At 44.6% G+C, this 15,550-nt stretch overlaps 1 protein-coding gene across 1 annotated transcript in view; it reads right to left on the minus strand.

The window, feature by feature from the left end:
* SCML4 (Scm polycomb group protein like 4) overlaps positions 1–15,550 on the minus strand; it is a 42,294-nt gene that overhangs the window by 13,302 nt on the left and 13,442 nt on the right. The window contains exon 4 of the mRNA XM_063153430.1: positions 14,154–14,348. Within this exon, the coding sequence (XP_063009500.1) occupies positions 14,154–14,348 (195 nt within the window). The remainder of the gene's footprint in view (positions 1–14,153; positions 14,349–15,550) is intronic.

A 15,550-nucleotide genomic window follows, 5' to 3' on the forward strand; every position in this document is an offset into this window, starting at 1 on the left:
CACCAAGACCAGAGGATTGAAAGGAAGGAGACAGGGGAAGACAACAGGACAGGCAGTTTGTTCAAAATGCCTGGCAGCCAGTAGGAAGGAGTAAAGGTAATAAAGCAAAGCATTCTGGCTGCAATTACCAAAATTAATCAAAAGCATCCTCAGCTGCAGACATCCATCAGGCCCAGTACCCCACAAGGATACAAGCTTGATGACTGATGAGCACACCCAAGGTTTTTCATGGACAGTTCTGTGTTATGTGTGAGTCACTTGGATCTGACTCAGGTTCAAACGTGCCAACATCATAGACAACTGCAAACCATTGCTGTGATGGTTCCTGTCCTCTTCATTGCAATTTTCACACTATGTAGGAGCAAAATACCATCTTTTCAGATTTCTGGCAATTAACCAAATTCTGCACTTCAAGACCTATTTTGGAGACTTATGCCTTACACTCCCTTATGCTTGTCTAACACACAGGAATGAGGCAGGTCTAGCTCCAGGTTTTGCAGCACACAGGTATTTTTTGCCATTTCCCCTCACATTTAGGCTCAGGTTTGTCACTGACACTTCCATATCTGTGTCACTGACTTCCTCCTCCAGTTTACTCATATCTATGTCTTTCCTATTTGCCTTTTTTTTGTCTTCACAAAACATGGCCACAGGTCTTCCTCCTCCTTTTTCCCACTACCATTCTCCCTACAAACCAGCCCTCCTGTCCCCCAGCCCCAGTATCACTGCTGGGATACAAGCAGAGCCTTTGGAAACCTCTATGAGATCCCAGCCTTCACAGAGCCCTGCTGGCAACCTGCACTTCAGAGATTCCCACTGGGTGTTAACACCTGGCAAGCAGGGAGCCCCTAGATTAGAGAAGTGCCTTCCATTGCCCCATGATATTTTTCTGAGCAGTTGAAAAGGCCACTTTCCTCATCATGAGCACTCTCCCTCCAGAGACATCTGAGCAGGGTGAAATTTCCCCCACGGTGTCACACATCAGTTCCCTGGCCTGAGCAACACTCTCCTCCTGGTGTGTTCTTCAGCCTTATTGAGTAACAAGAAGAATTTGTGCTGTAATTTATGCCATAAGACACAAACTCCATTGCTAATAGATGTTGAGGGTCTATATAACAGAGTATTCCTTTTAATTTACATTTTCACTCTTTTCCTTAAGAAAAACAAACCAACATTACTTGGCTGCTGTGTGTAGTAATTGATGGTAAATGAACATGATTTATCTCAACAATTCAAATACTCAGGAGTTGTGCCATGATATTATCTTGGCTTGTGTGTCAGGCCACAGCACAGGTTTTTGTTACATTGCTCTATTTTATTTCTTCTTTTAAAGTTTTGTCCCATTCAGGGCTAAGGCTGGACTCACCATAAGGCAAACGTCAAATTTGAAGGAAAACTGCAAATGTGAAATTTCCTCGCTTTTGGGCATTTGCCTTTGCAACTGCAAGTAACTTTCCTCTAGCAAGGCTTTTTTCCCTTGGATGATTTGGATTCTTACAGCATGCATTCAGGTGTCCTGCTGCTTTCTGCCAGGAATTTCTGAGCTTGATTCCCATATAAATACAGATAGGGTGTAATCCAACTGAATTCAAGGGAGTTCAGATAACATAATACATAAGAGAAATGGGAATCAGACACTCTGAACCTTTCCCCCTAACCTCCAACAGATGCCAAAATTATATAACAATTGAGCTAAATACCTTGCTTTTCAAACTCCTCCCAATAAACCAAGGAAAATCCAATCAAGCCTCCTCATTCAAAGGAATTTAATTACTGTGTAGAACACTTGCAATAAAAGCCTCTTATGCATAAAGAAGATGGCTCTTTCTGCTGCATCCTGCCTGCACTGCATGGAATAATTATGCCTCTTGTGAATCATTACCTCTTTATTCCAGGAAAAGAATGCTCTTTTAATATGATTACAATATGAAGAAGACATAGACTACCAAAACAACAAACAGCACATTAAAAGAGCCCTGCTAAATAAACAGCATATAGCTTTTATTGCCATGGATGTAAATTACTCCAAAATTTTTGAGCAGACACCAGGGATTTTTTGATGGATGTCAGACTGTCTCAACAGCCTGTGTGAAATAAGACATGCACAGATATCACCTCCCTGTGGAAGGGAGAACACCCATGAATTGTGTACAAGACTAAAACGAGAAGCCAATCTCTGTCAGATCTCTTCCTAACTTTTCTTGATCTAGATCAATTTATTCCACATCTCTGCTTTGGGCTCCAGAGTGGGAATGATGATGCCTATTGCCATGGAACAAGCCAGAGCCTCCATTCATTACTCTCTGAAACATCCCACAGTGGAAGGTGCTCTGGGAATTTGAAAAGTTGTATTAATGTCTTCATGGGACCAAGGGGAGCAGGGATCATCTCAAGTGGCCCACTGCCCAAAAACAAAAAACCCTGTGGAAGCTTTTGTATTCCTATTTTTCCAGCTCTCTGTTAGTTTGCACCACAGAGAAGCTGCATGACTTGAGGTTCCACTGATGATGTGCATAAAAAAATTCTGCATTTTGTAAGCTCCCAGAAAGCCTTGTAAAGTGTACAGCCATCACAGCTTCTAATCCCACTTTGGCCAATTAGGGAAAAAAACACTTTTTTGAGACAATAGAAGAAAATATAAATTTCTATTGGGGTTGAAAATGCAATAGTTCATAAATCTGTAGCTTAGCCCTTCTGTATTCTGACTCACTTTCATATTTTATTTTGTAGGTAGTCACTCCCACATATTAGTGAGAAACTAGTACACAATGCTTTAAAGCAGGATTTATGAGAAAGCTGCTTTGAGCTTTTGCTCTGAGCACAGCAGTCTCTGTTACAACTGCTCAGCACCCTGAGATGCTTAAGCCATTTTGGCAGTTTTCCTTTCCAGGAATGGTCCACAGGCAGCTGGATTGAAAAGCCCAAGGCTGTTACGTCTGGCACACCTTAAAATGCATCAAAGGAGAGAAAAAAGCAACAGTTGCCTTCCCAATTAAATAAATGTGCATTTCTTTTGCTGAGCTTCTTGAAAGTAGCAGTCTGTAAGATTCCTAGCCAAATTCCTGAAGATGTGTGAGCTGAGAGTTAAAAGAGCCTGAGAATGTGCAGCTAACATCCCACCTCTGCTGCAAACCTCTGGAGTGACCTTGGTCAGGTTATCTGTCATCTCTGGACCTCAGTTCTCCATTAGGATGAAGGAAAACTCTTGTTTTGTCTCTCACTTCTGTAAAATGTTGAGTTCTTTGCCCCAGCAGTACTCATTTGCCACTGTGGAGTGCCACATGGATGCATGCTGCATGTGTGACTGCAGAGCACAAACACTGGGCCCATTGGTAGCATCTGGGAATAGAGACACGCAGAAAGACAAAAGAATTGACTCTCATTCTACACGAGGAAAGCAAATGAAATTCAATTTCAAGTCAAGCAGGAAATGAAGAATAGTATATACCCAAGAAAGATGATCTCTAGCTGACCTTTTCCTGAGCAGATCTAATCTCTTACTTTTTCTTCTACATCTTAAAAAAAGCCCAAACTTAGTTTGTTAGAATCTCTCCCACAGGCAAAATCTCTTTGTACACTCCAGAGACACTCTATTCTGCCTTCTCTGCTCCCGGGCCAAACATGTCTTGCACCACTTTCCTCACCTGCTGCTGCTCCCACATCACTGCTCATGTTACATCTTTCTCTCCCTTTTCCTCTCTCAGCCTCCATTCCCTTATACTCCCCCATGCTTCTCCCTCTGTTCTTCCCTGTCACCACCTCCTACTTCTCTTCTGCCAAATTACCACTATTTTGACTTTTTTCTAACACTGCTTTCCTGCACCTACATCACCCTTTCCCATTTTGCCAGTTATTTCCCTATCTCTCTTTTCTACTTTCCCTCCAGCCACACATATGATTTTCAGAGCCATTTTCTCCCCAGGCTGGTCCCCTTCCACCCATCTCACACTTTCATTGATCCAGATTTCCCTTTCCTGGTACTCCCATGCCTTTTGCTGGGTTCATCCCCGGATTGCTGCTTGGACAGCAGAGCCCAAGGTCAGGGCAGTGAGATGCGACCAGAGTCCCTTTCCCAGCTAACAGGCCATATGTTGAGGCCATGAAGTGGCTGCATCTGGGTGAAGGCTGCCTGGGGCACTGCTGGAAACCCACACTCCCTGCTCTGAGCCTGCTGGACACTGATCCCCAAGCCAGGAAGGTCCCCTTTTACACACCAGTAGCTTCCCAGGACAGCTGCCCTTCCTTCCAGGACAGTACTTTAATGTCATTTCATAACCTTTTACTTTACCACCTGCAATGCTCCATCATTTGTATTTTCTTTAATTAAATTTCCCATTAACTTCTTTTCCTCACAGTCAATACAGATTTATTTCTGTCTTTCTTTTCTCTGCCCCCACTATTCCTTTTTTGTGTCGTCTCCTATTCCTCACATCATTTAGTGATGGGCTTTGCCCTCTGACCCTTCCCTGTACCTTTTAAAGTGCTACCATATATTGTCTATAATGGGCTGACCAGATGTGAACTCTATATTTTAAGCAGCATGATATCATAGCTTCCTCAGACCTCTCCTTTCTCATAGCCAGGGACAGCCTTTTTTCATCTCCCAGTCATTTTGAGAGGAGCCAGCCACAGTGTCAAAATCCTATTGAGAGGCTCCTTCTTTGCATGGTTTTATCTTTGCCTGTATTTTATAGTTCCTGAGCCTGGCTCCTGCTCCCTGCACAAGGATGGCATTTGCCCTGTTGGGGAGGTGGCAGGGGGAAGGGAGGAGTGGGAGAAGGGGGAAGGGCACAGGTTTAAGCAGCAGCTTAGAAACCCTGCATCTCAGCCTTCACAAAAGGAAAAATAGAAGTGAGGAAACACAAAAAGCAAATGCTGAAATGCAGGAGGAAATCATCCTTCAGATGAGTTTAACCATCAGTTCGATCTAGTGTAAGCCAGACGGGGAGAGAGCAGAAAGGTATAAACAGTATTTGAGATTGTGAAAGATATGCCTTGGCTCTGAACTGCTATCCTCTGTTTTAAACATCAACTCTTAAAAGATTTTAAAAAAGAATTTTTTCTGTTCCTTCCAAACAGCCTCACACATTTCAGTCCAGTCAGGAATGTACCACGGCCCTTATCTTCCCTGCAGTTTGAGCCTGCATGCATCTATCTAAAGATAAGAGTCTCCTGTGATAGATTAAGACTTTCCAGCTCTGGCTGCTGTGATTTACTCTGGGATTACCGCACCAGCCCATTCCTTTTAGCTCCGTTGCCCATCCAGACATGCAGCACAATGAAAATATGATGTCACCCCTTAGCAGATGTTTCTGTACCATGTCAGCACCACTCTCTGGTGCATGCATCTCCCCCTACACAGCTGGGCAAGGACCAGGCCTTTTCCACACCAACCCGTGGCTGGACAAGGGAAACATTACAGCAGTGACATCTGGTTTGTGGCAGCAGAGCCGAGCCGCTCGCTGCCTGCCAGGGCAGAGTGGCACAGAGACATCCCCAGGGAGCCACAGCATCCCCGAGGCTGCTGCAGAGAGGCAGGGAGGGAGCAGGCAGCCCGGGGCACCCGCCAGCAGCGGGCCAGGGCTGTCACGCCTGCGGTTTTCAGTCTATGGGAGAACATTTGCATGGGGTATAGGAACACACAGTTGCATCCATAGGGGAAAAAAAAGGGGGGTTGGTAGTCAGTCAGAACAGGAAAATGTAAATAAGTCTCATTCACTTGTGAATGCAGATATTATGAACACTGAAACTATGGTCACACTGTGGAGATAAAACCTGAAATGAATTCTCCAGGGTTTAGTCTGAGGCTTTACTGCACCATGTATCATCTAGCTGTGTCCTAGCTGCTAAAAAATATTTTGCAGTAACTGAAATGCTGAGTCCCCCAAGGAGAAGCTGCCAGTCAGTTAACATCAAGAATCTAAATTTTTTAGAGAATTTTCCAAAATCCATTGTTGTCCTGATTAGGTCTTCAGCATAAGCAATTTTTTTTCATTATTTAAACAATTTCCCTTGAGTGTTTGCAGCCCAGACAACAGCCACATTGTGCTTAATGCAGTAGAACTAGGGAATGAAACCAGCTGGGAACAGATCAACATGGTTTTATTGTCCAAACTGAATAAAAAGGTAGAGTAAATTCAAATGCTAGCTGCTGACAAATATATTAGATTTAATAATAAAAGGTGCTCGTGTGAATAAATAACCCATTGAGGAATTTTTTCCATTTTCAAAGTGCTTGGGGAGGATTGAGTAAATGCATTTTGTTACAATAGAGAGATTTCAGTCCTATGTTACAGCACAGGCAAATTGTTTAGGCACACGCACGAGTGCAGGCAAAGGGATTTCAATGACACAGGGATCTAGGCTGTAGTAAAAGTCTTCCTTTGGTCTCTTCCACCTGATTTCAGACCTGCTCCTCCTCTCTCTTCCCTCCTCCCTTGCCTTTATGTTATACCAAAGTGTACATCATGAAAAGAAGATTTATCAGGGCTGTACAGTTTTGTGTCTCAGCACAGCAATGGTTCTGCCATGGCAGAGGGAGGTGGGAGAGGCTGTGATCGATCTTTTCCCTTTCCAGCTTCTAGCAGTAGCTGGAGGGGTTTTTCTGTCAGGGTAGTTTATAAGGCACTCTGTATCCCTATAAATCAGCATTGATAGAAGTCACAAAAAAGCTGTATACAGAATAGACTAGATGAAAATGACTGTGTTATTTGAAAATTTCAAGGTATTATATACTGGGATTCTCTGCAGATGAAGTACTTAGTGCATTTCTGTTTTGCTACCACCACGATGAATGTCCCTTGATCATATTGCTTAGTGCTGGCTTAAAATATTTAACGGTAATTTTTTTATTGTTTGAAAAACAAATAATCTGAGATGCAAGAAGTGAGATGTCTACAGCAAAATGCAGTGACTGCAAAATAAGCTGTGTTTGCTCATTAATAAATATAATATTCTCATCCAGAAATTGGGTAGAATAGTACATATAAAACATGAGCCTGTGCACATGATTGTATGCAGGTATAAGATCTTTTATAAAGTCCTTTCTTCATTTCTCCCTGCCCAGTGCTGCTGCTCTGCTGAACTTTCTGATATTTCTTCTGCCATATAAGAACAACATATATGAGCCCCGAAGTCTTAGTTCCCCTTCACAAAATCTTTCTTTTCCTGTCTTCTTTGCTTCTGCTTCTGACATACCTGGCAGACCTCAATCCCAGCAGCTAGGAACTTGCCAATTTCCCTTTGCATTTTTATCCCCTCCTCTTTCCATGCTCCAACAGAGCCAGTTTCCCTCCACATCACTGTCTGTGCCATGTTGCTGGGGAGCTGGGCTTACCCCTGGGACCCCATCCTAGGACTCATCCCCAGCCTCATCACTGCATCTTCATGAAATCCAGCCTCTCTGATGAAGACCATCAAGCCACTGCCACCTTTTTGTTTAAGTCACTTCTGTACCTTCACCTTTTCTTTCCCATGAAGAATCTCACCTTAAAGTACCTGATTCCCTTCCCCAAGCCACCTTTTGCAGCTCATTTTCAGTCAGAGGATGTAATTCTCTTGCCCAGCTGCTGGTGGTGCAACTCCTTGTCTTGCACCCTGACCTTGCTCACTGCTGTCCATGGCCAGCACAAACACCAAACTGCATGTCAACACCAACAATTTGCTTCTGGTACTCTCTCAATTGCTTTAATCCCCTGCTTTGCACTCATTTTGCCAACAGATTAATGTTCTTCAGGCAGATGCTGCGTGTTACTACTTTCCTAAAGGCATTTTGATGTACTCTGTATAATTACTGCAAACAAATAAATCCTGAGGAACTGGGGAACCCTGTTGATTAAAAAGTGGCCAAGACTTTTCGAGAAAAAAAACAGTGGATGATTTCCATGGAAATGCCACTGTGTGTGGGTTTCCATTTGTTTTTTAGTGAACTGGGAAAGGATAGAAAGAAACAGAAGACAGATAAAGACAGATAAGGGAGGGATGACAACAAAAGGCTAAAAAAGAGACCAACATGAGGAATGTGAAAAACTGAGCTGAAAAACTGAAGAACATCCAAGCAAAAATCAGTAATGTCCTGTGCAAAAAATTCTGAATCTTCTTTGAAACCAGTCATGTTGAAGCAGCCTAAATACCAAATTCCCTTTCCCCACTCTCAGCTTCCTGCCATGGAGGTGCAAGCCCAGGCCTTGCCATAGACACCACATACCAGGCAGTCCCAGAAGCAAGGGCCCTCGAATCCAGATTCACAAGCAGAAGTTCTCCTTTCTTCCAAAACATTTCTTGTTTCACTTAATAAGTGCTGGATCTTGAGGTTCACCTTTTTTCACACTCGTATCTTTGAAAACCAGATGAGTCATATTGATTTACGCTTGCAGCATTTGCAGAGGTTTCCCACCCCCAGTTCTGGCTTGTGGCCCGCTCTTCTGACTGCTTGAAATACTGGTATATTGGATCACAGGTATTTGGATCAATATTTTAAAAGTTTAGGAATGAAAATTCCTGTTTCAACTTTAATTTATACTATTTAAAATAAAAGCCTGGATTTCTAGCTTCAGATATCTCCTAGAGGAATCATATAACTCTAGGGAGAAGGTCTTAACCATTTAAAACAAAGTTAAATCTAAACCTGGAGCTAAAACAGAGTAACAATCACATAATTTACCTGACTAGGGCTCTGAAAGTGTCCGTGCTTCCTCCACATGATTGCTTGTAAAGCTTGAATTAAATGCATATACCCAGGGGTATTCTTTTCTGTAGTGGATATGATCTCATCCATCATGCTTCATGCATTTATACCCATCATTTCATCCACTTTCCTTATGCATACCCTTTGATATGGAGAAATAAAGCATCCTTAAATTCTATTTCATAGCTTGGCTCTCTTTTCCAACCTCCATGTCTGCAGCCCAGGCAATATCCAGCACTGTTGGTGTCTGTGCCACAGCACTGAGCACATCCTGGGCTGAAGGACAAAAAGGCCTTTGGGCTGTTCCCCACTCACTGCTGAGAGCAGAGTGCCTACTCCCCCCAGGGGTAGCTTTTCAGAAGGGATGAACTTCCTTGCAGCCCCTCAAGTCAGTGAAGGCAAAACAGCCCAGCATAATGTGGGAAGGAGTATTTCCCTGGGGCTGGCTGCTGAAGAGATGTCTGCTTACAGCTCCATTGCTTAGCATCCACAAAGAGATACAGTTTCATAAACTTAAAGGAAAAGAGTCTTCATTTGTGAGTTAGCAAACAATAATCTCACAACTTAAAGGTCAGAAAGTTCAATTTATCCAATTCTGCCAATTCTATAGAGTCCAGGCAAAAAACATCACGGCTGAATTTTCTCAATTCCATCCATCTTTTATTTTTCTTTCTGCCAGGATTTGCTACTTAGTGTTCATCAGGACCTCAGCACCAGGGTCCTTGGTTGGATGCCTTGCCTTGTGGGCAGGTATGTCAGGTGGGGAGGGAGAATGCAGAGGAAGGAAGGAAGGAAGGAAGGAAGGAAGGAAGGAAGGAAGGAAGGAAGGAAGGAAGGAAGGAAGGAAGGAAGGAAGGAAGGAAGGAAGGAAGGAAGGAAGGAAGGAAGGAAGGAAGGAAGGAAGGAAGGAAGGAAGGAAGGAAGGAAGGAAGGAAGGAAGGAAGGAAGGAAGGAAGGAAGGAAGGAAGGAAGGAAGGAAGGAAGGAAGGAAGGAAGGAAGGAAGGCTATCCCAGCCTTTCTCAACTGTACTGCAGGCTCTGCCATCAATCCAAAAGCCTCAAAGACCATATAAACTTTTTATATTATACTTTGTTGTGGCTGGATGTCTCTGCTCCCTCTTTAAGAGTGACCTTTATGTTTTATTTATTGTTTAAAGGATAATGATCATGGTAGAGGAATATATGAGGCAATAAATGGCCTTTGCAGGTAATTAAATGCTGAGGAGCACTGAAGCTATTGATAGCCATAAAAGCCATTTATTCTGAGTGTGCTGAGAAGCCAGGAGTGCTGTTCCTCATAGCATGCAACAAGACAAGATTAAACAAGCCATGGTACTACAAAGGGGAAAGACAGCATTTTTCTTACTCTCTCAGGACTTGAAACTTCTGAGCTGCTGTTTTTTGGTGTTTGCAACAGAAAATATTGATTGTAATAATATGTGGTTTTCCATCATATTATTCCTTTTTTCCTAGCTGTTTTAGAAGAGCTTTGCACATGTTGGCAAGAATTATTGCCCTCCTTTGACACATACTCAAATAAAGGCACAGCAGGGAAGAGTGGCTTGCCCACATAGTCAATAGCAAAGTCTCTTATAAAAATCCAGTTCCCAGGCCAGTGTCTTGCCTACTTAGTCGCACTCCTATTGTGCATTGCTATTGTGCTTGTCATACCAGCTTTTCGAGGGCTTGTGGATAGGAAGAGCCCACCTTCCTACAGACAGGGGCACTAGCATCCTGCTGTGCTTCTGCTCCATGTAGATCCCTACTTCCAGCCAGTGCCACCAGAAGAGAAGCTGTTCTCCTGTGGATAGTGGAAGGGAACTCCATATGGTTCCAAATTTGACTCGGCCATGGGGAGAACAGCAGCCTAGGGACCTTATTTACAGACTTTACCACTTCCCCTGTGGTAAGTATAATACAGTGTGGCCACCAAAGTTCTTGCATAAAGTTTTGCTGCAGCCACATGCAGCCGTGCTCTATGTGGAGACTTCAACTGTCTCACAGCACAAAATAGTCAAAACCCAAGGTTTGGAACAGAAATAGCAAGGAAAGGATTGACTGAAAAGGAAAGTGGATGTTTATCAGACTTAATGCTTCCCACATGAGAGAAACTTCTTCCATTTCTGTGCCTACCACCAGGTTACCATCAGAAGTTTTTTAGTAAACATGGTTTCCTCTGAAGAATAATCTAATATCTCATAGGTGCATGTCAACAGTGTATAGGTGTCCTAGAAATGAAACTGTCACATGCTCCCATCCAAGCCTCCATCAGCTGAGCGTGAGACAAATGGTGAAATCTGAATGCAGAGTGGAGACACTTTACAGGATCTCTGTTGGCTTCCCATCATTTGGCCCCTGTCCCACTTCACAGGGTTTTCTGCACAGGTCACCCAGGTCTTGCCATCATTTTAGCTCAGATTGCTCTACTGTTCCCATGGAAAATGTTGGGGCGCAGGTCCAGAGGTGCTTTGAACCCAGGTGCTGTGGTGACAGGTAACATCTCAGGATTTGCCGTAATGCAGACCAGAAGCTGGGCATTTCCCAGGAGGCCTGGGAGTCATCCCACAACTGCTCCCACAAATCACTCTCAGGAGCCAGAAGGTCCCTTCACAGCTGAGGAAGAGCCCTGGGCAATGTCCCATGTGAGGCATGAGACAGGTGAGGGCCCTTGGCAAGGCAGGCAGGGCATGGGGCTCAGCTGCAGGGAGGGTGATGCACAGCCAGCAAGGCTCATTGCAGAGGCCAGCTCTAGGCACAGCCTGATGAGTGTGCACTTCCTGGGCATGTACACATCTCACATGTACATCTCACAGTTGTAAGTGAGATGTGCATATGTCAACAAATCCCACCTGGCCTGTACACAGCCATTAGCATCTGGCAGCTTGCTGTGAGCACAGGTGAGTTATGGCTTAGGGGCATGTGCTCTGGGGCAAGGTTAAGAGGTGACTCCCGTGTGGGGTAAGTGGATTAATATGGCTGGACACGATGCTGGCTTCTCCTCTCCCTTCTGATGGTGTAAATCAAGGGTAACTGCACCAAAGTCAATACCTGGATTAGATTCATTGGTGCAAAGGGGCTGAAAAGCACATGATTTTAAAAGAAAAGACATCTCGATTACAAGATGGGGAACAGAAACAATGAAAAATGTGGCTGCTTTGTGTGACTTCCTATGGTGTTTTTTTCTGGCCCTGCTCCTTCCATGAGAGCTTTACCCCAACAGGAGCCCTCACTGACCCAACTGCAGCAGGGCTCCTACTCATCACTGGCCCTCCTTGTCTCTGCACTGTGGGGAGGAAGCCCTGTCTCTGCTCTGTGCAGCAGAGGAAGCCCCATGCTGACCTTGATGCAGAGAAATGCTGGCTCCTGGGGGGACGGAAGGAGATTTAGGCAATGCAGCATTAAACATAGCCTCAGTGCCTCAATCCAACCTGCCTTGAACACTTCCAGGGATGCAGCACCCACAGCTTCTCCAGGCAACCTGTTTCAGTCCCTCACCACTCTCACAGTGAAGAATTTCTTCCTGATGGCTAATTTAAACCTACCTGACTAGCCCAGGCTGCCCGGCCCATGCTGCTTCTGGGGGGCTATTGATAGCACACACACACCCCACCCCACCCCACAGTGGGAGACCCAGGAGAGAAGCTTTGCCTACACCCACATCCCTTGTCTAGTCAGAAGGAAAAATAATGTTTTGCCCATCCTCAGTGTCGGGGGAGATCCAGTGAAGATGGTGGCAGGGAGATCTCCATTGGAATTTTGTGGGGGTGGAGATGCTCAGAGTGTAACAGCAACTGTAAAAACTCTGGTTGAGGAATTGCTTTCTCTCACACACAGCCCTGCCGTGAGAAAGTAAATGCAAATGTACATGCAAATTAAAATGCAAATGCAACGCAAATGCCAGGCCTCCTGGGCTGCACTCCTCGGTGCTACAGAAATCCCTTGACCTCTCAGAATTCAGCTTGCTGCAAATGTCCTAGTGGAGAGGAAAGAAAAATACTGCTTTTCAGTCTGGGCTCCTGCCTTTCTTCCCCCATGTGTAAGAGTGGCAGTTGGATTTCTTTGTACAAAAAGGTGATTTCTGCACTGTGTACACAGCCCTCTCCTATTTTGGTGAGCAAAGCACACACTGAGGGTATTCTTGGTGAACAAGTGATGCAAAAATCGTGATTGTGGACACTAAAACATCTTTCTCTTATCTGCCAGCACGTATCTGCCATTAAATTGAATGCATGAAAGAGTGTCCTCCCCAAACACCCACAGCGTTGTTAATAAAAGAAAAGGAAAAGTTATTTAAGTCAGGAGGAAGACTGCAGGTGAAATGAAGGCCCATGCCCATAATTTACATCTTCCTTTCTTTCTAAACCAGCTTTCGCAATGCCATAGTAAGGCCCCAGGGCAGCTTTCCAGCCTCTGATTTTAGATGGGGCTGCAGGCATGTCCCAGCTCTGTGGGGGCTGTGTGGGGCCAGCACCCACACAGAATACGAATAAGAAGGAAGCTCAGAACTACCACCCATCTGGGAGCTCAGCGCTGCTCAGGGCAGCTGTCCCTGAGGACCACCACCATCCTTGGATGGATCTGCCTCATGCCACAGCTCCTCCAGGCTTTACCCCACATGGTCAAGCACTAAGACAGGGACCTTGCTGGTCCCCGAGGGTTTTAAGCTAGAAGAAACATCCCTGCAAGTAGCAAAGCCAACCATTTAGCAGTCACAGCTCATTTAGGTTTATACTCATGGGTGGAGGTGGCAGATTGGGGTTCAGGCTGTCTGTGCTACAGCTAATAATGTGTACCTTAGGTTTGTGCTACCATAATATCCTGGCCCAGAGTTTCTTTGCTGGGACACCTCAACACGGTGGTTCTCACCCAAACTGAACCTCCTCTGTAGCCACTGGGAAAATACCACAAGGAAGCTCACGGCCTCCCTCTGGAAGGGTCCCACAGAGGCCTGCAGCTCCCTATCATACACAGCACAGCACTGTCATAGTCATATTTTCTGGAAAATCCCCTCACCTAGGATTTTGCTCATGCAAAGCTGAGAAGCCGCAGAGAAAAAGAAAAACAATAATTATCTGATTTGCTTCTCCTGTGTTTTGCGCCTTTGGAATGTGTTTGGAGATTGCTCACCAACAGGTGGCGGTTTCATTGGTTTCATGTGAATTGTTTTGACTCATTGACCAATCAGGATCAAGCTATGTCAGACTCTGGAGAAAGAGTCACAAGTTTTCATTATTATCTTTTAGCCTTCTGTAAGTGTCTTTTCTGTATTCTTTAGTATAGTTTAGTTAGTATTCTTTTATATAATATAGCATCATAAAATAATAAATTAGCCTTCTAAGAACATGGGGTCAGATTCATCTTTCCTCCCTGCCACAGGACACCCTGCAAATACAATACAGCACCAAAAAAAGGACAGTCATTCCTTCAGCTGGATTACATCTTGAGCCAAGGTGACCAAGCAGCCTACCTGCCTCCACCCGTGTGCTTTCACAGCCCTCGGGGCTCTCTGTGCTGGCACTGAGCTGCTGGAAGGGCTGGTTGCTGAAGAGATTGTCACACAGCAGGCTGCGACACAGCTTCTTCAGGAAGCGCAGCACGTACCCAATGCTGTTCACTACCAGCAGGCTCTGGAGATGCTGCTTCCCCTCAAAAGAAGCTGAAACTGGAAAGCAAAACAGGAGCAATTCAGTACCTGTGGGTGCATGGCAGAAGGGGGAATGAGAGCAGGGGAAATAATTTTACTCAAGTATTTGCATGTCAAAAATATTTTGCAAAATTACCCTGCCTGAAGCGCACAACAAACTGGAAGAGCTTAAGCAGCTGAGTTTGTGTGACCCAGATCACCTTTCCCCTGGAGGGCTGAAAGATGCTGACTGGCATGGCCAGCAGTGCAAGGCTTTCTAATATATGCAGCCACCTGAAAATTGTGTCGTGTGATTAGAAGGAGGCTATCATGATACTCCTCTAAGGAAGGGCAGAGAAAATGATGTGCAGTGATCACCAGTAGTGATGGGTAGGCTGACTTCAGCAGCACCCGGGGTTATAAATGATAATGGGGAGATAAGAATTAAAGGCATGGTTGTGAAGGAATGAAAGGTACCAGGATTGCACTGAAGAGAGAGGTAACAGCTTCATCGTTGATCTTTATTTACTGAGTTAACTGCTTTTATAGGCAAGGGAATGTTGGCAGTTGTGGTCAATCCAGAATTCAGTAGAGAATGAGAAATCTTGCATTAAATTGGAAATGATTGCACAGGAGGGGTGGGTCAAGAAATGGCAACAGGGTCTGCTGGCAGGAGACCCCAAGTCCCAGAAAGAAGCCAGCAGCAGTCTGTGCTGGCACAAAAGAGATTTTGTAGATGCTGTAATCTGGCAGACATCACCAATGGAGAAGAGGCCTGGGAGATTGCACAGAAAGGGTTGACTGATTTTGACTTCCGTGATAGTAAAAATGGGTGAAAAAAAAATCTGGAAAACAAACACATAAAATGTTTAGAAATCCGTAACTCTTTGAAGAGGCTCAAAACAACCCGGTGGGACAAGAAATGATAATGCAGGCTTACCAGATGCCCATAAAACAGCAAGGTGACAGTCATGAAAAACTCAGATATATTTCTAGAAGGTGTGGAACAAAACATTTCCAGGAGTGTTAAAAGCACTATACAAAGTTCTGGAGAAACCTGAGATAGATTGATGGATATCATTCTGGTCATACAGGCTGAAGAAGAGGGAATTCACACTTGCAGAAGTGCATGGGCAGACTGCACTGGTGTTTGGGGAACATAAATTTTCCCTGTGGTATTGCAGCCACCACCATCCTCCTATGTGGGACTGTGCAAAACGCCTGCACTCCTTTCACTGGTT

The sequence above is a fragment of the Melospiza melodia genome, chromosome 3 (assembly GCF_035770615.1).
Source record: "Melospiza melodia melodia isolate bMelMel2 chromosome 3, bMelMel2.pri, whole genome shotgun sequence".
NCBI classification, from domain to species: domain Eukaryota; kingdom Metazoa; phylum Chordata; class Aves; order Passeriformes; family Passerellidae; genus Melospiza; species Melospiza melodia.